Below are 27582 nucleotides of genomic sequence, written 5' to 3'. Positions count from 1 at the left end.
GGGCATAAGGTTGGCAACAGTGCATGCAGGTGTTGTGTAATATATCGGGTATCAACTGCACATGTGTGGCCATACTGAATAACTGGCTATCACGTAATGGGCGCCATATGGGGAGGTGCAACCAAAGGTAGGGCACAGGTGTTGAAAGTTGTGTCAGGACTGGCATAGCGCAGGCAGTGTCTTATTTTGGAGCATGATCCAGGAAGGTGTGGGGAGGGCAATTTCTATGTTATGCCTACAATTGGGAGCTGTTCAGGGTGCTCCAAGGAATGTCCTCATTGAGGCCATACTTGTTCGAGGCCAGGCGGTGGACCCATCTCTGCTCAATCCTAAACAGTGCCTCGTGATGGATGTATGTGCTTCCAGGATCACCCACCTGAGGGTGTCACAGGCGTGATTGTTTGTTAGGAAATTAGTGTACAGTCTTGCGACACCTAATGTTACTCTTGGGTGCTATAATGCGAGTTTTGGCTGTTCTTGTAGTCATCCCTACGTATAGGAGTTCACATGGGCAGGAAAGTAGGTAAATGCAATTGGTGGTATTGCAGTTGGTGTGCTTTGTTATCGTCCAAGTGAAGTTGTTGGCAAAGGTTATTTCTTTGGTGAGTTTGGTTTGAGGACAGACTGCACACGATTCACAAGCGTAGAGGCCGGTGACTGGTGGTAGGTCCCATAGGCATCTTTGAGTCAATGTTGTCCTAGTTTTGGGTCGTGTGTGTAGGAGTAGATCTTTCAAATTGTTGGTGAGTTTGAACGCAAATCTGGGTACTGGCAGTGATAACTCGCCTGTGTTCAGGCTGTCCCAGTGTTTGCGTACAATGTTCTTAATTTGGCTGGAGTCAGGAGTATAGGAGATAACGCATGTGATAGCCTCAGTGGGAATTGTCTGTTTTCTCTCCAACAGAGCCTCTCTGAGACTGTCTGTTGTGGGTATTCCCATTTTCTTAGATCTGCTGCCAGTATGGTGGCTTCTACCTTATAGTCCTGAACTGAAGTACAATTCCTCCTAATTCTGAGGAATTGACCAAATGGTAAGTTGGTTTTAAGGGCCCTGGGTGGTGACTACTTAAGAGCAAGAGACTATTGCAGTCAGTAGGTTTTTTGTATAGTGTTGTATTCAAGGAGTTTGTTATCAAGTTGATATTCAGGTCCAGGAAAGAGACTGTGGAGTCGGAGATGGTATGTGTGAACTTGAGATATGGATTCAAGGTGTTGATCCATAGGCAGAATTCCTCAACTCTTATCTCCCTTCCAGAAGATCAAAATGTCATCAGTGTACCTCTTCCACATAATCAGGTTGCCTGAATATGGATTAGATGGGTTGAAAATGGATCTAGTCTCAAAAGCGGGCACGTAAACATAAGCCACACTCAGAGCAAAAGTGCTTCCCATAGACCGCAATACCACCACCCTGCTGGACAACCTTGTCAACCTCGGACTCAAGAAACTGGTGACCACCCCCACCCACTACGCCGGCCACACACTTGACCCAGTCTTCTCCTCCAGCAAGGACATCTCCTTCAGCCACGCCACCGGACTCCCTGGACAGACCACAGCTGCTTCCACTTCAGCTTCAGAAGGACCACGCTCCATCTCCACCCGCAACAGGTTCCCCGCAGAAGCTGTCACAAGATCACAGCCGACCAGCTCGCCACATCCCTGAGCCTGAACCCTCCCGCCAGCTCAGCGAACCCCAACCAAGTCGTCAACAACCTCACAAGGTGGATCAGCAACTGCGCAGACGACCTCGCTCCCCTGAAGACCCCCCCGTCATACCCGGCAACAAGAAAGCATCCTGGTTGGAGAAGTGTGGCTCAGGGGTTAGAGGCGGCAGACCCGGAAGCTGAGATCGATCCTGGACCAGGGTTCAATTCCCCGCCTTGCCGGATCTTGGGCTCAAAAATTCCATGGACTCGATAATTCTCGTTCCGGTGCCTACTCGACTCACGGGTTCACACTCTGCAACTCTGGGCAATAGCTTGCTTAATCTCCACTACGGCCCCTCGCGGCGGGATGCCTGGCTTTCACCTTGTGGATACCCTGCTGGGGCTATCTCACAGGGGAATACCAGGACGGGTTCCCAAGGCAAGCGCCTTGATGCCTACGGGTGATACGTGCGCTATATAAATCGCAATACATTTACATTTACATACTGGTTCACCGACGAACTCAAGAGCTCTAAGAAGAACTGCCGAGCCCTCGAGAAAGCCTGGCGCAGAGACCAGACAACATGACCACCCTCAAGATCGCCACTCGAAAACACCACCAGCTGATCCACACCACCAAGAAAACCGCATTCAAGCAACGACTAGACAACAACGCCCACAACAGCAAGGAACTCTTCAACATCGTCAAAGAGCTCTCGAACCCTAGTGCCGGAAACAACGACATCACCCCATCGCAAGACCTCTGCAACTCGCTCGCCTCGTTCTTCCACAGCAAGATCACAGATATACACAACAGTTTCAGAACACAGCTGACGCACCCTACGACCACACCAATGCCCCCACCACCACCCTCTGCGCCTGGACCCCGATCAACACCATAGACACCATCCGCACAATGAACTCCATCCACCCCGGATCACCAACCAACCCCTGCCCTCACCACATCTTCAACAAGGCCGACTCCATAATCGCACCCCATCTCCGGGACATCATCAACACCTCCTTCGACACCGCCACCTTCCCAGAGAGCTGGAAGCACGCCGAACTCAGTGCCCTACTGAAGAAGCCATCAGCGGACCCCACCGACCTCAAAAACTACCGCCCCATCCCACTCCTTCCTTTTCCTGCCAAAGTCATCGAGAAGACAGTCAACAGACAGCTGGCCGCCTTCCTCGAGACTAATGGATCCCTCGACCACTCGCAGTCCGGTTTCAGAGCCAACCACAGCACCGAGACCGCCCTCATCGCAGCCACAGGCGACATCCGAGCCCTGCTCGACAACAGGGAAACAGCGGCACTCATCCTCCTGGACCTCTCCGCGGCGTTCGACACGGTCTGCCACCGCACCCTGGTGCAGCGCCTCAACATCGGAATCCAGGAGAAGGCACTGGAGTGGATCATCTCCTTCCTCGCCGGAAGAACCCAAAGAGTCCGCCTCACCCAGTTCAGATCAGAGGCCACCGAAGTCATCTGCGGCATACCACAAAGATCACTCAGCCCCACGCTGTTCAACATCTACATGAGCCCCCTCGCGGCCATAGCACGCCAACACAACCTCAACATCATCTCCTACGCCACCCAGCTGATCCTCTCCCTCACCAACGACCCAGCAACCGACAGAACCAACCTACACGAAGGGATGAAAGACGTAGCTGAGTGGATGATGAACAGCCGCCTGAAACTGAACTCTGATAAGATGGAAGTCCTCATCCTGGGACCATCACCCTCCACCTGGGACGACTCCTGGTGGCCCCCTGCCCTGGGCAGCGCACCCAAACCAACAGACCACGCACGCAACCTGGGCTTCATCCTGGACTCCTCCCTCTCGATGACCAGACAAGTCAACGCCATCTCCTAGCCATGCTTCAACATCCTACACATGCTACAGAAGATCTTCCGGTGGATCCCCACCGAAACCAGGAAGACGGTCACCCAGGCGCTCATCACCAGCCGACTGGACTACGGGAACTCCCTCTACGCCAGAACCACAGCCATACTTCAAAAAAGACTCCAGCGCATTCAGAACGCCTCAGCACGACTCATCCTGGACATCCCCCGACACAGCCACATCTCCGGACACCTGAGAGACCTGCACTGGCTCCCCGTCAGCAAGAGAATCATGTTCCGACTCCACCCACGCACACAAATCTCTCCACAACCAAGGCCCCAGATACCTCAACGACCGCCTGACCTTCTACACTCCAACCCGCCAGCTACGATCGACCAGCCACGCCCTCGCTCCCCACATCCGAAGAGCCACAGCGGGAGGAAGATCCTTTTCCTACCTGGCGGCCAAGACGTGGAACTCCCTCCCCATCCACCTCCGCCTGACCCAAGACCACCTCTCCTTCAGGAAGCAACTCAAGACCTGGCTGTTCGAGCAGTAGCAGAACCCCCTTCCCCCCCGCGCCTTGAGACCCTCCGGGTGAGTAGCGCGCTATACAAATGCCTTGATTGATTGATGTGCCCTGTGTTTGATGAGAGTTTGTTGTTGTACTCAAAAAAGCTCTGTGAGAACAATTTTTAATTCATTGTGTAATATATTGCATTTTTTGTAACCATGTTGTGTGTATTGTATAATTGTATGTAAAAAAAAAATTTAATCTATGAAGTGCAATAAATTCATGTTTAATTCTACATTGTTTTGCCAAAAATGTATTTGCTGTAGTACTTTTAATAGGCTGTCACAAGTCCAAGTAGCACAATTTCCTAGTGAGTGTTAAAATTGCATGCCGTTACTCATTTGAGGTTCCTTATACACATGAAATGTTTTTCATTCAGATGACACTTTAGGTGTACGTGGTGGCTGTGCCAATAAACAATTGCAGTGGGTACCAAATCCCTTTAGACTATATCCATGGCAGGATTAGACTTTAGGGACACTCTTATTTTTCTAACCTTTCTCCCCTGGTCCCAGACCTTTAAAATTAGGGGGCCTCCTATATTTTCTTTGTCTCTACCCAGAGGTCCAGCAAGATGTCTGCTGTGTGGCAGCCTCTCAGTCAGGACACTAGTAGTTGGTTAGGTTTCAGGGGGCATCTAAGATGCCCTCTGTAGTGCTTTTTACATTAAATCCCACACTGGCATCAGTGTGGGTTTAATGTGCTGAGAAGCTGGATACCAAACTTATCAGTCTTCAGTGTAGCCATTATGTTGCTGTGGAGTTCGTAATGACAAACTCCCAGCAACATATGCTCTTAATGGCATCACTGCACTTGCAGTGTCCAGGAATGGCCCTGGGTACTGTGGGGCACAGGGCTCATGCACCTGTGCCAACAGCACGGTCATAGGGCACCCAGCTAGAGGGGTGACTGATGTATGCCAGGGCAGTGTGTTTGTGGGCATAGCACACATGGACGTGCCATGTCAACTGTTTAGTTGTGTGCCAAGACACAGCCTGCCATGGCAGTGTATGGGTGTCATGGTACAGAGCCCCTAAGGGTGGCACAATAAGCGCTGCAGCCCTTCGGGGTCTTCTCTGGTCACAGTGCCTAGGGTACCATTTACAAGGGGATGACCTGTGGCCAGATATGCCAATTGGGTTTAGGCTTTAGTGTAGTTTTTAGGGAAGGAACACAGGCCCTGGGTACCCGATTGGCAGGGACACAGGTCACACAAAGGAAAAGTGCATCCGGTATCAGGCATCGGGGATTTACTGCAACAGAAACCCACTTCCCTACAAGACGCTACTCTGGTAGGGACCCCTGAATCATCCCACCCCTCTTCTTAGGGTACTTAAGTGGTTACCTGTGGATGGGTCCCTAGATTTGTAGTGGAACAAGATTCCAAAAGACTAAGCAACACAGGTGGCAGTTCTGCAACTCCCTCGGGCCTGGCTGGTCTTTACAGCAAGTTTGAAGCCAGTATCCCTCATCGGAACCTCTGGAACAGAACTCCTGTGCTCAGCAGCGACTTGCCAATGCTGGTTGACTCCTACAGAGATCTTCAGGCTCCAAGAAGCTCCAGCCTCAAGCATTTCCTGCATCCAAGATCTTCATCCTCAGCACATCCCCTGCACTGTGGCCGTTCATCTTTGAAGAGCTGTTTGAGGTCCACTTCTGACTAATGTGCCTAAGGCCTGAGGGTCCTCTCGAGGGTTTCTTTGGCTCCAGTGGACTACCTTGCTTGCTCAGGGCCTGCTCTGACTTACCAGATCGTGGTAAGTCACTTTGACCTTGCTGGTCCCAACATTGCACTTTTTGTAATACTGCACCAGTTCAGTTGCTAAGGCTTGTAGGTGCCCCTGGCAGACGTGGACCTCCTGGTTCTCGTCCCTCAACGTGGAACAGGTCATAACCGGATCCTTATCCTCAGTGTCACCTGGTCCACACAGCTGCAACTTCAAGGACCCCATCAACTACTGCATCTATCAACATCATTGGGCATTAATTATCCCTGCCTCCTGGTCACTTCTGAGTGGCATAGAGTGTCCCCTGTGCGTGCAGGATCTTCTCACCTTGAATCAATCTTTTGGTTCCACCAAACTTTCACCTTCGCCAGCAGCATCTTTACTGAGGTCATCCATTGTGGTCTACGGCAGTTACAGATGTCACTTCACACATATGTACCCGGCTTCCCTGGGGTAGATAAACTGGTTCCTGGTGTATCCACGGGTGGGGTGGCTCTTCAACCTTCAAAGGGGTTTCTTCAGGGTCCAGCAGGAAGGGTCCTCCTTTAAAACCGCAACATACCAATTGACTTGTATTTAGCAGATTAAGATTATGTACTGGTAAAACAAGCGGCTTTACACTTATTCTGGACTGAGGCTGCTCTCCACAACTACCAATTAGAGAGCTTTTTATGGTCGTTTAAGACCACTAAAATCACCATAAGGTATGTCATGATTAGTGCAGGGTGCTACATTTACATAATGAGCACCATATACTAAGCCAGCCTCCTACAAGCACCTTTGACAAACATTTATTTTTTTAATAGCTCTACTCAGTTTACTCACACTCCGTTCGGTGATCTGCATGGTACACATTCTTTGTACCAGGCACATTGAACCTCTGCGCTGTGTGGATGTCAAGAGTGCCCATGTGATTGATGCATCAGTGAGAGGAGGGTAAGAGGAGTGACTGCAGGGCAAGTTAGGTGACCATATGAATTTGAGTGCAGATGTAAGTGCAGAGTAAGACAAATAATGCATGGTTAGTGATGGGCTTGTTAGAGTGAGATTGCAGATGGAGCAGTGGGGGGGGGGGAACAGGTGAGTGAAGTGTCACATGAGCAGGGTGACTAGTGCGTTTGACTGCAGGGTGAGGTATAGGTTGAACAACGCAATTGCATTGTGAGTGCAGAGTGATCACTGAATGCAGAGCTAGAGGGTGAATAGTGTGAGTGCATGGTTATCAGTGTGTGCATTGTGATCACTGAGTGCAGGATGAGCGTGAAAGTGAAGGGCGAGAATGAGGAGTGAGTTATCTGAATACAGAGTGCATTCCCAGACATTTGAAATTACTAAGCAGGTTATTGACATCAGGGGGGGGCGCAGCTGAATCCCTTTAAGCCCAATGGGCGTTGGATACCTGGGTTTGTTATACACAAACCACCCACTGTGCTGGAAAAGATTAATTGTATACGTGCCTTCTATTCACTGGCTACAGGAGACAACTTTTTTAGTGGGGTGGAGAGAAAGTTTTATATAGCGCTAACTCGTACGGAAGGTATCAGAGCGCTTTACATGAGCACCAGTTGCGTTACTGATGGACACATTTTTTTGTTAGGCCCGGGGAGATTAAGTGATTTGCCCAGAATCACAGTATGTTGAGCATCACTACTGAGACTCGAACCAGAGTCCCAGCTTCGAGGTCGGCCCGTTTGCCAGCTGGATTGTCCACACAGTTGCGTGGTTTGATCCATACCAATAAAGTGCTTGATGCAAAACTAAGGGCACAGTCAACGCAAAAAAAGACAAGCTTGTGAGAACTGTTTCCGTAAATGTGCAACGCTCCCACGGTCTTCTAGGCATGCGCTCAATCAACTGAGTTGATATTGTAAGCACATCTCAGGCAGGTCTGACAGTATTACAAAATTGATAGGTACTCTTATAAATGCCAATAAAAACGTTTTGAAATTTAAAAAATTGATAGGCACTAATTAATTGCCACTCCCACAGAAGCATACTACTGTATAATATATGCACAGCATGGAAGTCTAAAATTGAGTTCATCCTGCACAAGAAACTCAACAGCAGGCTGCAACTCGTCCTCCCATGTGACCCTTCCTTAAGGAAATTGGTGCTCATTACTGGAAAGACGGTTAAAACAGTACAATAATGAATACAAATAAAAAAATAAACGACGAAGTCACCATTGCACTGTGGGCGTACAATCAATGTCATGTTTCTGCATGCCTATAGTATACAGGAAAGAAAAATAATTCGTTCTTGCACAAATACTTCTGTTACACAACCACTAGATGGCAGAATATGCCTAGCATTTGAATGTATTAAAGGTTCGTATCGCACAGCAATGCAGTTAACGGTTGGCAGAAGACAGTGCCATAACGGGTGCTGCAATACCAAAGACGTGCTGAACTGAAGCAATTCGGCGGACCATTTCTTTGGTTACAAGTAGGCGCAATATAGTTTGAAAAGGATAATTCAGCCGACCCAATATTGTGATCCAATGTGCAACCGTGATATATTTTATAGATGGATAGAGGTAAAGATAGGAATTTAGAAGTGACCTGCTGATAGTCCAAACGTTTGGAAATACAAAAATAAAAAATCAGCAATCAAAGTTGCAAAATATGTTGCTGAATGTTCAGGTACGATGTGCTATCGGATGCCAAGCTGGTGTTGAAGATAATAGAATATAGAATGAGGGGTAATTATGCGGCTATGGTCAGCTGTACATATCAATGTAGCTCACCTAGTGCAAGAACAGGTCACAGTATGGCGGAATCTACACCTAGGCTCAGTTTTGTAGGCTAGAGGAAAATGGTGACGTGAAATAGGAGAGGTTCGAAGGCCTCAGCCAGCCCAAACAAAAACCCACCGTTAATCATATCAACCAGAAACAATTTATCTTAAGGGTCTTTATTACAAATATAATTACATCTTTAAAAATAGAACATAAATTAGATATCAAGTTGTACAAAACGTAATGCACAGAGTCGAAGACACTAAAATAAGATGTATTTTCAATGAAACCTGATGTCCCTACCTGCACAACCGCAAAGTCCTTTTACAATGGCCACTGTGGTGCAGAAATGGTGTGCAGGCCCTGTGACCATGTCATAATGCCTCAAAGAGCATGCTAGGTGACAAATGCCATTTTCCCAAATCCCTGCTTGCAACCCCCACCTGAAAGCAAAGCGGGATACACTGGTTTCTTCAGGAGGAAGAGAAGCAGGACTAATTAAGAACACTTATCCTCACCAGCTCCAAAATACAAAAATGCAGTGGTAAATCCTGTGATCTGCACTTATTACGTTTATTTTCCACAAAAAAGAAAAATCCACGTTTGAACCTCCCAACAAAAATTGTCCTCAAAGACTTAAATGAAACTCCTCTTCAGTAACAGCTTATAAAGCATACAAAGTATTTTGGTTCGGTGGGAAGCGGTCACAATCCTCAAATGTGTGCAATGGCCATATAAAAAGCATTTTCACTGGATAAAACTAGCTTTAATGTATTAGTGAGGGGCAGTCTGTCCATTTCTGCTGGTCACTGGTCAGATTGCAGCCAAACATCTCCTGTGAGGCATAGGTCATGTACAGGAAGCCATCTTCATCCTTGTGATCCCGATACACTTCCAACATTGTGAGAGACATGGACGTTAAGGTCTTGTTGTTCACCATGAGGTAAAAAGCCTGTGTTGCGGATAACGCCATTCGGCATCTGCAGATAGAGACAAACACTTTAAGAATAGAAGCAACTTAACAATGTTATTTACAAGCACACACAAGCAAGGAGTTACTGGACATATTGGATGCCACTTCATCTAAAGAGCTTTGATGTGATCCTTGGCACTACTGCCCTGCAGTAATGGGTTCTGCCCGTTTTAAGTTATAATAATATATCTCAAAAAGTTTACCTTACAAGCATGGAGCGCCACATTAATTATGCAAGAAAAGGAAGCAGGGAACTGTGGGTAGTTCGTTTTAGGCGAACAGATCCTTTGTGGAGCACCCTACAACACCAGTGTCACTCTTAACCTGCTCACCTCAAATATATTTCTAGCAGACTTTTTAACCGCATTCGCACTAGCGGTTTTCCCGATGCGCGCTGCGTTTTTTCAAAAGCCGCGTTACATGACGAGCATCAGCATACGAGCGTCGTAACTCATGACGAGCTGAGCTCGTCATGGGCACGGAAGGGGTTAAGCATAGGATTAGCAGTGACATTCACGCGGAGGTAGAAAAGGACAACCTTTTACCATTTTTTAAAGCACTATTTAAGCATAGGATTAGCTAGTGTCATCCATACAGAGCTGAAGGGGGGGTTAACCCTCTCCAGGTTCAATAGCACAACTTTGCATTGGTAAGATACCATCCAATAAAGCCTGGAATGAAAAAAGCACCACCTGGCCTCTTTCGCTCTTATTCGAGCTCTTCAAGAGGCAGTTTGTTTTCCTGACACAAGGGAGCACCCAGAGTGCTTTTGCAATTAGATTTAAAATGAATCGTGTACATTTAGGGCAAGGAGTAGAAGCGGGTAAAAATAAAAGCTAGGTTATCAGATGTTATACAGACTATACCTATATTCAGTGATCAATCCAATGGGCTACATAATGCTTCAAAATGGCTACTATAGACTTTAGATAACGGGCCCATGTGAATTCTATGGGCTAGGTTGATGAGGGGGTAGAGAAACAGGGACAAGTGAAGGTTAGAATTAAAAATTGATTAGGGTCACCACATACTGTACCTTATCCCCGGGACCGAACAATACAAGATTGAAAAGTCCCATGTTCACAACTTTGAGAAGTAGACGAGAGTTTTCCCCCATGAAGCACTAGGTGGGCCAGGTGACAAGATGCAGATTTAGCACCACCCTCAAACAGATGACTATCGAAATCATTTACAATAAATAGAAGAGTATCTAACATTTGCTTACATTAATTCCATTTAGGCATCCCAGTTATAAAAGGGAAAAAAGGCTGATAACCAAAAACAAGCACTATCAACGAACACTACTAGCTACTTGCTATGGTGTGGTCAAAAACAGGCAGTATTTGTTCAAGTTCTAAAACTACTCACTAGCATATTGATGGCAGCACCAGAAATGACGTCACATGACCTGTGATGCAAAGGACATCGCAGCAAAGTATACATTTCAGCAGAGCCTCTGGCTGTGCAAGGCTCTCCAATTACAGATTAAAAGCTTGTGTAAGAACAGGCGTAGGTCCTCCTTTCCACAGCACGCCTATGAAGGTTTCTTCACGTCAAGCACAGGAGATAAAGCCTCAGAGGCAAATTATGTGGATTACAGCATTAGCAGAAGAGTAACTTTGCTTTTGTGGGCTGCTGGTCTGTTTTGGCACATTATCACAATACTCCAAAGTCAGGGTGCTACTACAATGGCATGGACTCTTTTAAGAAATGGTGGTGCCCCGCACAAAAAGGAAGAATGTGGGTACGCCAGTATTAATCTGAACATGTACAGGAGGGTAGAGATGTGGGTACCTCTTCCATTATGACTGGCCAAAAGGGATTCATCCCAATTTTTATTTTTTCCAATTAGTAATATTGGTCTTAATGACTTGGGTAGTTTAGCCACATCCCCTAGTGTAGCTTTCAGGTAGCCGTGCAGGTTGATAAGGAGGCAGTATGTGACCTTTTTTGATGCAGTCGATAATTGAAGTTTCATGATTTAGCGACCATATGAAACTTGTCCAGAAGACTCCAAACAGCAGTGTGTATATCAAATGCAGCATCAGGCTAAAAAATGCACAACCACTGGTACAAATGCATCTTCTCAAGCCAGGTTGCAATTAAGAGGCAACACCTATTCCCAGCTTCTAGTAGCTCAATTTTCCATTATTTTGGACAATACTGGAATTGGGTCAAGATGGAGGGATTCAAAAAACTCCCAAAAATACAACTAAGTATAATTTTTTTTTAAACTGTTGTCGGACAGGGCATGCTCCTTTGCTCAACATGTGAAAGTCTAGGAGAGGGGTGTCAATGAATACAGAAAAGTGGTGGGCTTTCAGCAAGTTTACTTGGGATCATGGTCCCTAAACCAGGCTTGTTCAGATTGTGGATCTTGAAGATGTGTGGAAAAAAGTCAAAACAACATCAAATATGAAAGCATGGGGTAACCAGGTGTCATTGTAAATAGAAACTAGAGTGAGACATATTGGTGCCAAGTCAGTTCCCACCAAGGCAAGTTTACACAGATAGTGTCCCACCATCAATCAGTTGACAGATTCCGATCTGTATAATTGCTTGAAATTTAGTTTTTCAAAAGGTTTAAATGATCCAATTGGGGAGGTTGTACTGAATTTGTATGTCGAGTTAGGCTTTTTTTTAATTCGCTTTTAAACTTAGTGATTCAACTAGTGGACCTTCTGGGACTGGCTTGAATTAGGTCAACCATTAATAGCTGAACTACAAACCTGAGCCAGTTACTTGGAGCTATGCAGTAACCAGGACTGCATGAAAATGATGCCTGGCGTGAAGTGACTAATAAAAGTTGGGCTTTAAAGGTTTATATAATCTTTACCCATGCGAAGGTTCAAATAGAAACACTCTGGCTAGATGATAAAAATGCAACTTTACTTTAACGTGCCCCTACTGGGAAAAAGAAGCTCCCATTTAAATCAATGGCATCAAAGTAAGTGGACTTTGAAATGCAAACAATCCCGTTAAAATACTTTAGGACTTGGAATGGGGCAATTTTAAAAGCACGTGTCATTTGTCAAGTGAGTGGACGACTAAGTGAGAGGCTGATCTATGAACCCAAGTCCCATCTTGCAGATGCGGTCAGTTCTAAATAAGCAGGGGATATACAACTCGCTGATTATCTGATGCACCAATTTCAATGTATAGATGACTTACTGTATTTAGTTATATGGCCATTAAAATATAGTACAGGGCAGGGCTGCGAAAAGCCCTCCTTCCCTTGCCAGAGGTGGCATCAGAAGTGATAATATTGCTCAGACAGGCAGAGTAGAATCCTGACACGGTTGTGGATTCTAGAGTACATGAAGATTAAGTACTCACTCCAGGCTGAACACCTCAATGCCTCTTGTGGGTGGGGAATGCATTATGGAATCACATACTTTTCTGTGAAGTGAAGCTATGAGAAGTCTTGGGATTTTGTGATGGGCTCTGCGAGCTCAATGCGTGCATAGGGGATGGGACAGTCCGAGAAACTCTTCTCCAGAGATCCCTGTGGTAGTCTGGTGCACTGCAAGGGTCCTCCTACTCCAAGCAGCAACAAAAGGCATCATCATGGCCCATCACAAGACGCAATGGGTGATCTGCTACACTAAGATCTGGAAAATACCCCTATAGACAACTGCAAGTTATAAAAGGGCACAGGTTTGTTGCAAGTGGAGGATTCTCCTAGAGTGTAGCAGACTGCTTTCCCCTCAGTTACTGTATACTTACTCACCCAAGGAACAGAATTCTCGATAGGGGTGTGTAAAATCCACACCATTTGTTTTTGTGCAATTACGCACAATTTCAGAAAACTGCACAAAAGTGAAAGAAACACTGACTTTCCACCATATTTTAGCTCAAAATGCACCCATGCGCCATTTTCTGCAGTACGGGTGAATTTCAGTACGGGGTTATTTTAACACTCTGTAAATTTACTGTAAACTGCAAGCACTTACATGAGGTTTCATAATGATGCAATTTCGAACAAGCAGTGCGAAATTACCCAAATTGCACTGGTGCCATATACATTCCAGCGAGACTTCGTGCAGAGCTCTTCTGGAGAAAGGGGATTTTTTTTTAACCCAGTGGCAGTTCAATGAAAGCCTTCACCTGAAAAGAGTAATTTGTTTGTAGCAGGGGGAGCCCAACTAACAAAGGGTGAGACTCAGACCATTAATACGGACTGGCATTGACCAGAAGCTGCTCAAAATGGACACATTTTGAAAACCATCCCGCCAGAATTTCGAGTATTAAGAAAAGTTAAAATCCGGGAAAGAGGCATGGAGAAAACGGAGGCCATTTGGCAATCATGCAATAAAGAAGCCAGGACTAGCAGAAACTGGAAATAGTCAAAAGGAACCAGCAAGCTGCCTTGCAAAAGCCATAGAAACAGCCCCAGGCACGAATACAGAGTTGAAGTCTGCCACTAATGCTGAATGTCAGTCCAGGATTTTTGGATCCATCAACCCAGTCATGCATGCATAGACCAGACATGTAGCATGTGCTTGTGGGTAATTATAGGTGGTCTCGTGCTTTAATGGCAGAAAAATTGACCACTTTGTATGCAAATGTTGGGCAGTAGGACCACTGTCCCCACAATCTTGATGCAAAGATCACTGCAGACGCCAAGCGCAGTCATATGAATATACACAAGAGTTGAAGTAGCACAGACACCTGAAAAGAGAAGGTTAGGCCAGACCAAGTAGCTTCACTGTCAGAAGGGTCTCACTTTAACAATCAGCAAATATCTTTGCGGGGGGGCAGGGGGCAGTTTTGACAGACATTTTATCCACTGGCAGTCCCCAGAAGATGGTTAGAACCTATTATTTTCCATAGGAAATCCGCAACATTCTATTTGGAATAATTTTGGCGCAGATTGACGAATCTTTGCGAAATTTTCAAAACTTATGGTCAGCTCTGGTCCGCTCCTATCCTGAAAGGATCACGGTGATTGGTCAAGTGGGGGTCCAAGAAAAAAAAGGGGAGGTCCCAGAAGTGGAGTCCAAGAAAAAAGGGGAGGTCCCAGAAGTGGGGTCCAAGAAAAAAAGGGGAGGTCCCAGAAACAAGTTTTCTCCATGCAATTTCCAGTAGGACCTTTAGCCGCAGCTACAGCCCGAACTGCTGAGCGGAATTACACCAAATTTGGCTAAGAGGTAGTCCTTAGTTCAGACTCGTGCCTTTTGCTTAAATGGTGTAAATCAGTTCAGTAGTTCCTGAGAAAATGACATTTAAAAGTATATATCTATGGCCTCAGAGGGTCCGCGTACCCTAAGCGCAACCTGCCATGCACGAGCTGTATTCTAATTGGCTGTCAACGCTCCAAATCAGGAAGTGTTGGCAGCCATCTTGTGCCTCGGTAGAACCGAGGAACAAGAAACCTATAAAACAAACGTGCAAAACGCGAGAAGGGGAAGGGTAGAAACACCCCGACCCCCAAGGCCTGCTGAGGGGGTCCCACAAGGACCCTCAAGGCCCAACATTTTTTTTTTAAATAAATACCGACAAAATCCACGCAGGGTGCACGGATCTTGCCGATAAAAAAAACGAAGCGCGGCCTCTCGCACTGCTTTGGTAATTGACCCCCGGGGGCAATAGTTATGTAAAGGGGGGCCCAGGGGGGCCCCCAGGGACAGCCACCCCCTGGGGCTGTATTTTATCATGAGGGGGCTCTCAGACCCCCCCCCCCGCCCTGGGGACCACCACCCCCCAAGGCTCCAAAAAAAAAAAAAAACGCATTTACAATGCAATAGGTCTCGCAGCATTAAAGTTTGAGTTATTGGTATTGTGTATGACAATGCCAATATTTTTAACTTCGCAAATGTGACCTATAGCATTTCTATTGCAATTTGTGTTGTATTTACGTGACTTAGATGTATTGATATTACAAACAATGGCTTAATTTTTTAAAAATAATTAATACTTAAAAGTTATTATAATTTATGACAATAGCTTAAGATTTTGTAAATATCTTTTGTAAATTAAGTGCCATGCTTACCAGTAAAAGGCTGGCTCTAAGGGAGTTAGTTTTCGGTAAGAATGTCACCAGGCACCAAAGGCACGCAGCTGCCGAAGATAAAGCGCGGCGGCAGTTGTGCCAATTTTAATTTTAAAAAATCATGATTCTGGGCAAATTTGACCTCCCTGTGCATAAAAATTGTAAATGTGTGGAATGTAACGTGATTGTAAATATATAAAATGTAATAGCACAAATTTGCAAATCTCCTGTTCATGCTTTGTTGCGTGTGAGTGGTTGTGTGTGGGTTATGTGTGGCTGTATTTACGAAGTCCAGGCCCTAATTTATAGTCCCTTCTTAGGCATCCAAACCCTCTCGAACCAGAAAATGTTTTTTTAATATGGTCTGGTAGGTTGATCACAAAAGTTTGCTACAACTTACAGATTGTGGACATATCGTCTCAGAAAGTGTTGTTCTTCGCTACTAGGTGAAGCCATTGTGGCACACAGAGTACAGTTTTTTAATTCTATATATCGGGAGGTGCTGTGAAAAAGGTATTTGCGTTCCGTTTTTAAAAAAAAAAGCCTTTTACAGCTAAGCATTCACCATAATATAATGGCTTAAAAAAAAAACAATGTAAAGCCTGTATCCTTCGACTTTCACAAATAACTAATTATAATTCTACAAAAAAAAAAAACTTTGACAACACTACATTTGGATACACAATAATCTTAGCTTCTAGACTGGAATACAGAAAGTGTATTGTTTGGTACTGGGCATGAAGAAAAATACAAAGCTACATTCTTTATGCCGCCTCCGTTGAAACTAAATTCACACTTTTAAAATATGTTATCCCTAACAAATACCGCTACATTACTGGACAATGAAAAGACTGGAAAATAAGGGTAACATGAACTTCCTTCAAAACACACCTTTCTGCAGTCTTGTCTCCATTGGCGCACGCACCGGAAGTCAGGCAATGTCGCCTGTGACGGTGGCGGGGCCGCGTCTGGACCGGAAGAGGAGGCAGGCGGAGTAAATGCGTATTGCGGCCCGGGGCTCCTGTGAGCGGTGGAGAGCCCCGGGGCCGCCAGCAGGAGGTTACGCAAGTGTTGCGGGGCTCCCTTGACCAAGAGGGAGCCCCGGGAAAGGAGCTGGCAAGAGCCGCAGCAGCGGAGCCCCCGAGATTGGCCCGGTAAGTTGAAAAGGGCTGGGGGGGAGGGTCTTGGTGAACTTGTGTGTCTGTGTGGGCCGGGGGGGGGGGAGCACTCATGTGTGCGTTCACGCGCGTGTGTGGGGGGGGGTGTCTGTATGTGCGTGCATGGGCGCTTGTGTGTGAATGCGTGTGTGTGGTGTTGCAGCTTTCCAGGAGACAGCAGCTGGCCACAGCGAGCGCGTTAACATGCGAATGGCCCGCTGAAATCGCCTCCTTGGAGAGGAAATTCACGCGGCCAGGTGCTGTCTCCTGGGAAGCAGACCCAGCAACAATAGATCTCTGGCGAGACAGCGCTTACACACTGTTCAACGCCACGAGACCTAAAGAGAATGGCTGGGGGCTCACGGCCACCCACAGCCCCGGGGACTGCCACCCCCGGAGGTTTTTTTAAATAAAAAAACCTGTGGGGGCGTGTGCCCCCCTCCCACACGCCCCGGGGACCGCCACCTCCCTGGAGCACTAAGTTTCTAATTTTGGGGGTCCATCATGGACCCCCAAGCCCTGGGGACCACAACCCCCCCGGGGTTTTTCAAATGAGGGGGCCACGCAGTTACCTCCTGGAGCCCTTGATCGCCCTGGGGACCACCACCCCCAGGGCCGGCTCCTGCAGTGTCCCAGGGTGCCCATCACCTGGAACACAGCCATTTGCAATGATAGGGTGGGAGCCTCGAGGCTCCCACCCTGTCATTGCAAACTGCTTTGCTATTTGGAAAAGAGCAGGAAACCTGCTCTCTTCCAAATAGAGAAGCAGATTGCTTTTCCACATGGGGAGCAGCATGTTAGCTGCTCCCCATGTGTAAAAGCAATGCCGGTTGCCACAGGGAGCCGGCTGGGACACTGGGGGGGGGGTGAATTGGGGACCCCCACGGTCCCCAACAGAGTGGGCCAACCCTGGGAGATGTGGTCCCCGTTCCCAGAGGGGGCAGTTAGCACCACGTTGCTTGCCGGGCCTGGGGTATTGACCCAATAATAAGTAGGTTAGCTTAAGAGGAATATCAATGCTAGGACCAGAAGCTTGGAGGGATGAACAGATTTACCCAGGTGAGTGTATTCACTTTCCTTGGTGTTCTTCCAGGTAGAGATCTTGGTCTTATGCCAACCATCACGGAGTAAACCATTTTGCATTTGTTCCATTAAGAGTGCCTGGATAGAACAACGCCCCTCCCCTACCAGCCGGCACTGCCTTTCCTTCCAGACTGCCTATGACCTCAGAACAGATGCCAAAGAACATGGCATGGGTACTCAAGTCAGCTCTACTGGAAATACCAGATTCTATAGCCATCGACTACTAGTAGTTTTACAGCAAATGCCAAAAGTCACCATCGCCTGCAGCATTACTCTTGCCTGTTTAAGGCCCTAAAGAACGGTTAGTTCAAAACATTTTGTTTTAAGTACCCCTCAGCACCCACCTTCCTCTTTCCACTGCCCCTTACAACCGATCATGTTCGGCTTTTCATAATCTATTTTAACAAGCATTGCCAGTTTGATTGTGCGGAAAATCAGAAGTTCATACGCCCCTGGCCTGAGCAACCAGTACATTACAACCACAGGATGAGATCTAAGAAGCAAAGTTCTTGAAGATGTGATCTGGGGAAAGATAATAGGCAGCTCCTGAAATGGGAGAGAAAAACCCCACACACCAGTTGGGGGTCACGCATGTATTATGTTTTTTATTTCAACATGTTTTTACATACACACATAAACAAAACAGTCATCTTTAGACTTCTCGTTACAGGGTTTATGCCTTTTTTAAAACCACCTTATTTTTCATGCTGCATTTGCCTGCCTACTATGTAATGCAATTTCCGTCTTTCTTTACAGTGTGTATGTAAAGGGCTCCGATACCTACGTGTGAAGCTACCACTAAATAAAACTTTTAAAAAAAATTAAATGCCCATGTGTGGGGAAGCTAGTCACTGCACACAGCTATGGGCAAGACCCCCAGGCCCACTCTAGTCTAAACTGTGGGTTCACCACTGCCCTAGACAATAGGTTAGAACTGAATACTACTCGCAAGACTGCTACAAGGCAGACAGAACAGTTCAAGGAAAAGTCACTAAGTGCAGACGAATCACTGCATGCCACGTACTGCATTCTGGTGGTCCAGAACAAATATTTATCCTGACTGGATGAAGCATTCTGACCACAGGCTGGTTTTGTATCCTCACAGGGTGAGCAAGGAAGACATTCATAACATGGCCACTTACCTCGAGGCAAACCACGTGACGATGGTGCACTCACCAACAACCCTCCCAAACCAATCGAACGTTTTACTAAGAACAGGGGACCAAAGGGAGGAATGGCTCTTCCATTAAAGTAGGGTAAAGTGCAATAAACCACCCTCTACAAATACATCTACCCTGGGAGATTTAAACCTAGCCCGTCCCTGCAGGCTCGGCCTCCTGCGCCTCACACATGACTACACTGAATTCTAAAACAATCCCTTGCTACAGAATATTAAGCTGCGTCATAGAGGTACCAGAAGCAACACCAATCAAGATAAATAGACTAAAGTCCTGGCCTGCTGCCTGGAGACGGGACAAAATAATGTATTGGAACTAAGCCTCACCTTTTGTGATGTGACCGGCTATTGTTGACCTGGTGCCCGTTGAGTGGCCCGGCCCGCCATACCAGGCTTCAGACAGCACCACAGTACACTAGTCAACGAACTTTACACTCTGGTTGTCCAACTCCCTTCAAACATCATCGGGCGGGAAATAGCGCCTTCGCTCTCACAGAAGGTGGAACTACTATGTTTAACTCATGCAAATGCGTCAGAACAGACAGTGAGGAAGCAGGGATACCACGGGGCAGAGTTGCGCAATAGTGCCAGCCTCGAGCAAAGCAGAAACGTCGATGTTGAGGGGGAGCAGAAAAAAAAAGCTAATTACTGAACCCTTTAAGCCCAATGTTACTTAAATTAAACATTTCCTTTTATATTAACTTAAGGTCATTGATCACTTGTCGCAGCAGTTTGTAGAGTATAAGCATATCAGACAGCAGGAGTTACGACGTAATGACATTGGAAGGATGACAGGCCGAGTTGGCCCTACCTGAATTCGAAGGTGTAAGTGCAGATCACACGTAAATCTGGAGCATGAGTTCACTCAATCCCCCACTTTTACTCAATCACACACGGTATTATATAGCGCGAACTTGACCCGAAGGTATCTGGTATCAGAGTGATTTACATAGCACCAGTTGCATTACGACACTTTCATTTTCGTTAGGTATGGTGTTAAGTGATTTGCCCAGAATCACAGGATGTTCAGCGTCATTGCAGAGACTCGAACCCAGTTCCCCAGATTCGAGGTTGGCCACCCTAGCCATTAGGCAGGGCAACTCCACTACTTATCTTCACAGATGGTGGGGAAGGAAGCAGAAGTAGCAATTGCTAGATCCCAGTGTGTTGATCTGATTTCTCAGATTAGGGGCAAGCAAACAAGCCATTTTACATGGCCAGGCAGGGACAGCTTTGGTGCTGTGCCTGGTGAGACTATCTCCTACCCCATAGATTCAATAACTACCACCCTCAAACGGAGCTCTTCATCTCCCCGCTCACATGTATTCCATTTGTTTTACAGCACTACAAGTGCAGGTGTCCAAACACTTACCACACACATAACAAAGACGATCTTAAGTGTGTAAACTGTGCATAGGAAATATTACATCACCAGTAGCGACTCCTGGAGGGAGTGCAGCGGGCAGTAGGGAAGGGGCAGGGTGGGGTAGTAAACTGGCATACAGCCGATCGGAGTTAAGTAAATAAAACGAATTAAATTGTGCACGCTTAAAAAGTAATACTAGGAATGGCCTTAAGAATGTATTTCTACCCAAACAAAATCGATCAACATTAGGATATTGAAAGACTTAAATAACTAGAAGAAAAAGATCTGTGACAAGCAGTAACCCACTGAGTTATTTACATAACAGTCCTGTGATCTACAGGTTACACATTCTTTGTAGCAGGCATATAAACCTTCAACGATACTTTAGGGTGACCCACCTGCCACTAGACTCCGCCCGCTCCAGCAGAAAGATCATTCGAGTAATCTTGCCAATGTTATAGTTGCCTGCAGGACAGAAGGAGCTCTGCAGCAAGCGAGTTTAATCTCCCATGCTAGTTCTAGACAAGCTTGCATCCAGGGCCTGGTCTCCCGGGCACAGTGGAGTGTGCTGAAAGCTACCTATGGCTTAAATACCCTCTTGGGCCCTGGACAAATCAACCAGGCGCCTGCACTGCCCCCGGTCTGCCAATGGGTGCCAAGGGCACCGTTCCAGACAGCCCGGAAAAGCGCGCACATTTTCTTAAACAGATACCGGGACGCAAATTCCGGTGGTCTGCCCCTCATGGGCCAGGACCCACCATTGTGGCGATGCTCCTTGAATCGGATGCACTGCCCTTAAGCCGGCGCGGAGGTCTGGCCCAACTGGGCTTTCAAAAGGGAGTACTATATATTTTGTTTGTAACACACTGTTTGCTACCTCGCACGTTTTGTTTGTTTTAGAGACTTGCACAAGTGCCACCTTTGCCTACGTAACGTTTGTTATTGTGCTGGAGTGTCTGCCTTCTATTGCAGTATTATACCTCTACTTGTATTTTGTACGTTTTTGTAACCTGCACCCTTATCACTTTTTCTCCTATATTGCACCGATTGCTACCTCATGTATTTTGGTTGCTCACTAGTGTCACTTTTGATCCATGTAACTTATTGTTTGCTTTTGTATTTTGTTCCTGTATATCATTATTGGTCCTTCTGTGAAGCGCTCTGACACCTTCGGGTAAAGTCCGCGCTATATAAAATTGCATAAACTTAAAAAAAAAAACCCTCACTGGCCTCCGAGCAACGCAAAACGAACTGTCCTTTAGAAGCAGAATATCTGGTTGTTTCCCTTAGACCTCTAAATTTCACCCGTACCGACACCAATTAGCTTTGGGAAGCCTTTTGGCAGCCATGAGCTCAATAAACCCCTAATCAAATCACTGCTGATCACACAGGTGCATGTCCTGTCACAGCTCTAGCCTAAGGTCCAGCTTTCAGCTAAGACAACTCACAGTTCAGATAGAACATACTCTACCAAAACTCATGCCCCTCCCACCTCCAGTTACTCAAAGATACTCGAAGTGGTCAACGCCTGCTTTACTTTGGATGTTTCACCGGAAGAGTTGTTGCTTGTTGGAAGAGACAAAATGGATGCTTAGTCTTGCATGTATGTTATAAGTGTATTGTTTTTGGTAAATAGCTTGTTGCTTACAGAGGCAAGTTGCTCTTCTAGTGTAAAACTTCATGAATTGGTCAAGCACATAATTCTTGTTCACTTGTTCCAGGCAGATAGCGATACGCCTCACCTAGAAGAGGAAATCCAGTTTTCGAAACCGCTCTTCTCACTACGCATCTTTTAAAAAGTACCACCATACACTACATGGTCCAGATCACACAATCACCTGTTTCACTCCATTTATAGGAATAGGTACTGCTCAAGTCAGTCAACACACAAAAAGCTATTTTAAACAAATGCCCTTCCCTTTATTGTGAGTGTCTATAGTGAACAATGTCACCAGAGAGCATGACATGGGGGGAGGGGTAGAAAAGAGGGGGTAAAGGTGCATAATTACCTTGATTTCCTTAAGTATCACCGTTCTACAGAGCCCAACGGGTGTTTGAGAACTAACAAGTATTCATTCCCTTGCCAAGGGAGGACATCCCGATTTACATCTCGGCAAGCGACTAGCCGCCACTATACCTTTTGTGAGTGGTCAGAGGGCTCCCTGGACCCTAGTTGGACTCTCCTGATAAAAGTGGAGTTAATTTGTTAGAGCATTAGGTGTTACAGTCCATTAAGTACACCACTGCGAAGCTTGGCCAAAACTGCTGAAACTATCCTCGCACCACTTACCCAGAGGAAACACGCCAAACGTTCCCAGAGGGTGCAGTTAGCACCAGGTTGCCTGCCATGCCAGGGGTAATTACCTAATAATAAGTAGGTTAGCTAAAGATTAATGCAAATGCTAGGACCACCAGCCTGGAAGGATGAACAGATTTATCTGGGTCAGTATTAACTTTCCTTGGTGCTCTTCCATGTACAGATCTTGGTCTTATGCCAACCATCACAGAGTAAACCATTTTGCATTTGTTCCCTTAAGAGTGCCCGGAGAGAGTAACAACCCCCCCCCCCCCCCAGTCTGCACTGCCTTTCCTTCAAAACGGCCTATGATCTCAGAACAGATGCCATAGAACTATGGCATGGGTATTCTAAAATCAGCTCTACTGGAAAAATCGGATTCTATAGACATGGACTACTAGTAGTTTTACTGCAAATGCCAAAAGTCACCATCGCCTGCAGCATTACACTCTATCTTGCCTATTTTGAAGGCCCTAAAGAATGGTTAGTTTGAACAATGTTTTGTTTTTAAGTACTCCCAAGAACCCACCTTCCTCTTTCTACTGCTCCTTAAACCCCCTCATGTTCTGCTTTTCATAAGCAATTTTAACAAGCATTGCCAGTGTGATTGTTGAGAAAATCAGAAGTTCATTCCACCCCAGTCTTACCGACAGGGCCGGCGTCAGTGCTGGTGGCGCCTGGTGCAACAATCTTTTTTAGCGCCCCAGCCCCATGACCGCCTCCTCGGATTTCCTCACTAACACCAGTAAAAGGGCACCCCCATCTCTCCATAGCTCCTCTCCAGCATACATTTCATTTGTTTTAAAGTGCTGGTAAAGGCTGTCTTTACTGATCCACTCAGTGAACCACTTAAAATACAGATCTGTTAGCATCAGGCATATTAAACCTCTGCGTGACTTTATGGCAAGTCAAAATTTTCACTAGGCAAAACTTCAATATCTCTCTAGCAGGAACATTAACCACAAAAGTTATCTTGGCATTTTTACTGCAGCCTGAAATCTGGATGTCCAAGGAACTCTGCAACAGCTGCTTTTAAATCATAAGTTATTGTTAAACACAGCGCACCCCACTTCAGATCAGCATCCCCTTCAAGGTCAGCGCTGCCACACCGGTCACACAGCCCTAAAGCCAGCCCTGCTTACTGACCAAGTTACGCCCCTGGCCTGAGCAAAACAGTACATCACAACCACCTGTGACTCAAAAAGCAGAGGGGCATATCATCAAGAAAATCGCCACTTTATCGGCACATCGCCGAAAAAGTAGCGATTTATTCTTTGCACTATCTACAAGAACACACTAATATGCTTTAGCGCTTGTTTTCTCGAGATAGCTGCTTTTTTCCCTGCTTTTCATGTTAGCGATATTTATCGCTAATGGCATGCAAAGTAGGAGTCTTCTCATTAATACAATTTGAAAACAAACATCGCACTATTTACAATCCTGCCATGGACACCTGAAGCGATATCAAAATCTGCGCTAACCACAATTATCGCAGGAATCTAACACCTGTTTGAAAGGTGACTTAACTACCTTTTGCATGGGAGGTGGATTGTCTGGTTACGTTCACACTTGTGTATTAGCAAGCATTTCATTAGCGCTGAGAAATCGCATGACTTCACGTTATTGTTTCCTATCACCATATATCGCTGGTTTTGACATTGCCTCTGAGCAAGGCATTGCTAATACACCGCTAACAGTGATGTCAACATGCGATAGACGACGATACAGGAAAACGCGCTAAGTTCGATTATTATGGCATTCCGTTGCCAATATGCCCTAAAGTTCTTGAAGTTGTGATCTGGGGAGAGATAATATGCAGCTACTGGAATGGGAGAGGAAAACCCCTCACCAGTTGAGGTCACGCATAGATTATTATGCCCATGTGTGGAGAAGTCAGTCACTGCACACAGCTATGGGCATGACCCGCAGGCCCACTCTAGTTAAAACAATGGTGGGTACACCACTGCCCTACACAATAGGTGAGAACTGAATAGTACTCACAAGACTGCTACAAGGCAGACAGATCAGTCCAATGAAAAGTCACTAACAACTGAAATCATGTGTTGAGTGCTGACGACTCACTGCATTCTGGACAACTTGGTTGTCCAGAACAAATATTTATCCTGACTGGATGAAGCATTCTCAGACCACAGGCTGGTTTTGTATCCTCACAGGGAGAGCAAGGAAGACATTCCTAACATGGCCACTTTCCTCGAGGCAAACCACGTGACGTTGGTGCACTCACCAACAACCCTCCCAAACCAATCGAACGTTTTACTAATAACAGGGGACCAAAGGGAGGAATGGCTCTCCCATTAAAGTAGGTTAAAGTGCAATAAACCACCCTCTACAATACATCTACCCTGGGAGACTTTAATCTAGCCTGTCCTTAAAGGCACCACGTCGCTACACTGATTTCTAAAGCAACCATCCCTTGCTACAACACAATAAGCCGCGTCATGGTCGATTTAGCGCTCAGCATCCATTACTGCAAACTCCCACCTCCGCCTCCCCTGCCACTAACATTATACAGAACGTGTATCTACGTCAGAATGTGCATTCCTCCCGAGATAATCAGCCACGAATTGTGCAGGGGCCTGTACAACGGAGTAGATTCAGCTACTGCCAACTCCTTGCTCCCACGTCGCACCAATAAGCACAATTCTAGGTACAAATTACCCCAAAAGACTTCGCAAATAGACATGAAAGCAATTCAACACACATTCAACCAAACAATACCCCACGGCGTACCGTGCTGTCTTCGGCTGATGCTACAAGACACCTGTTGAGGGTTTCAGGCGCTATACAAATGAAATTACAACCAGGACAGTCGGATAAGGGGGGGGCTGAATGTACCAGGAGCAACACCAGTCAAGATAATTAATAGATTAAAGTCCTTGTTGCACAATGGCAATATGCATACAACCTGCTGTCTGGAGATGGGACAAAACGCCGTATCTGAGCCGTTAAGCCTCACATTTTGTGATGTGACCGGCTATTGTTGACCCGGCCGAACCAGGCTTCAGCCAGCACCACAGCAAACTAGTCAACGAACTTTACACTCTGGTTATTCAACTCCCTTCTAGCATCATAAGACGGGAAATAGCGTCTTCGCTCTCACAGAAGGTGGAACTACTATGTTTAACTCATGCAAATGAGTCAGAACAGACAGTGAGGAAGCAGGGATACCACGGGGCAGAGTTGCGCAATAGTGTCAGCCACGAGCAAAACAGAAACGTCGATGTGGGGGGGGAGAACCAATTACTGAACCCTTTATCCCCAGCTACTTAATATAAAGCATTTCCTTTTAAATCAACTAAAGGTCACTGATAACTTGTCGCCTTAACGCAGCAGTTTTAAGCTTACCGGACAGCCGGAGTTACTACGACGTAATGACCGGAAGGATGACAGGCCGAGTTGGCCCTACATGAACTCGAAGGTGTACGTGCAGATCACACGTAAATCAGGAGCATGAGTTTACTCAATCGCCCGTTTTATTAAAAATGACCAACATATCAGCAGCTCTTTTCCGGCTGTACCTCGGAGGTAGTTGGCATCAACAAAAGTGCTTCAGGGAAAGACTACGCGATATCCCGCAGACACTATTCGAATTTGTGTGCTCCAAAAAGGCCCCCCCTCTGTAGTTCAGCAATTCCAATGCGCCTTTCTAGTACTCTGGCAAAGAGATAAAACAGCCGCTCGATGTTAACTTTCTCTTGAGTAAAGACGCATAATTACAGTGTCAGTCAAAACAATCACAACCTACTTTAATATAAACAGGACGCTCAGGTCAACGTACCGAATAATGGTGATAAATTTCGTCATGGTCAGTTCCTCGGGAACAAGAAACTTCGTTTTATCCAATACAGGCAAGTACTTTTCCCTTTGATACCTTTCGACGACCACCTGAGGAAAATAAATAAATTGGGAAAGAAAAATAAGAGAAAAACGCACACGATTACTTATACGAATCATCAGCATGCCCAACCACTTTCACGTTAATTTCATGTTAAGCAGCGTTTAACAGCATGTAGCTCACATAAACCCTTCGAGAATGGTTTCTAAGCGCTCTCAGCAGTCTGCCTCCCAGATAAAACTGTCGATGGTGCCACTATTAATTGACGGGATCACACAATATGCCAAGCAGGCAAGATGAGAACAGAGGGCGGTCGCATTTATAGATACCCAGAAGGCCCATTGCCGACACCCTAATCAGTTTTCTTGAGGGGGGGAGAACAATATTACCAAAGAAATCTCACCGGCACTTTGGACGGAAACTTTCTGTTTATATCCACCACTTCACCTTTCCGAGTTGCTGTGAACAAAAACATTCCTTAATGAGCTAACCAAAAATACAGAGTCTTCAAACTTTTAAACCAGCTCACAAAAATAGACATAACGTTAAAAACCTTTGGGAACTTTTCTACCTAAACTCTTCCTCTGTTTAAACGGGATTGGGTTTTCGCTTCTCTGCAGACGTTCCATTCCCTTCCCCGACAGGTTTGCACTGGTGCCCGCTGACCACGGCCCTACACCACGCCCTCCAGGCCTTATTGACAGTTAATTGGTGATTTGTGGCCGCCGGCCCCAGCAGTTTATATGGCCGCGTTTATTGCCTTATGGCCACCCCTCCCCCACAGCCGGAGGGCGTGGCTGACCTGCCCGAAACTGGTCTGAATGTTGGCTAAAGTGCGCCTGAGGGCGGGGGAGGTAATTGTTGTGGTCACTTTTAGGGCCGCCGAGCTGTCTTTGTGTACACCAAACCAGGTTATTGCACGCGGGGAAAGTACCAAGTTTCTCTCCGTACGTCATACCAATTATTTACGCGGAATCGTAAAGTAGTTATTTCTTTACAGAGCACTTAAATACTCTGTCAAATGCCAGGTGCGACACACACGTTCAGGCGGAGAGCAAAACCAAACATAATTGGGGAAAAACCCCGAGGCCTCTCTTCTAATTGATCTCTGAGACGTCAAAGTGCCAAATTAATGATGTTGTTAGTAGT

At 46.2% G+C, this 27582-nt stretch overlaps 1 protein-coding gene across 2 annotated transcripts; it reads right to left on the bottom strand.

Annotated features, from left to right (window-relative positions):
• Positions 1-8693: 8693 nt before the first annotated feature.
• MAP1LC3C (microtubule associated protein 1 light chain 3 gamma) lies at positions 8694-27152 on the bottom strand. Of its 2 annotated transcripts, none has more exons than XM_078646906.1 (4): positions 27005-27152; positions 26837-26892; positions 26377-26483; positions 8694-9513 (listed from the first exon to the last, which is right to left on the bottom strand). In XM_078646906.1, exons 1-4 carry the CDS (start codon positions 27060-27062, stop codon positions 9300-9302), a joined length of 435 nt encoding a protein of 144 aa, XP_078503032.1. In that variant the 5' UTR covers positions 27063-27152; the 3' UTR covers positions 8694-9299. The 2 variants fall into 2 exon arrangements, with proteins under 2 accessions (XP_078503032.1, XP_078503031.1); XM_078646905.1 differs by having other exon boundaries at positions 26987-27147.
• Positions 27153-27582: the final 430 nt, after the last annotated feature.

The sequence above is a fragment of the Lissotriton helveticus genome, chromosome 6 (assembly GCF_964261635.1).
Source record: "Lissotriton helveticus chromosome 6, aLisHel1.1, whole genome shotgun sequence".
Lineage (NCBI taxonomy): Eukaryota > Metazoa > Chordata > Amphibia > Caudata > Salamandridae > Lissotriton > Lissotriton helveticus.
The sequence above is the reverse complement of the archived record's forward strand: the minus strand, read 5'-3'. Positions and strand labels throughout refer to the sequence as shown.

Coding starts and splice junctions, on each gene's coding strand:
- MAP1LC3C (XM_078646905.1), bottom strand. CDS start 27,062: ATGGAACGTCTGCAGAGAAGCGAAAACCCAATCCCGTTTAAACAGAGG. Junction 26,893..26,986: donor AGGTAGAAAAGTTCCCAAAG/GTTTTTAACGTT, acceptor TTTTGTTCACAG/CAACTCGGAAAGGTGAAGTG. Junction 26,484..26,836: donor AGTTTCCGTCCAAAGTGCCG/GTGAGATTTCTT, acceptor TATTTTCCTCAG/GTGGTCGTCGAAAGGTATCA.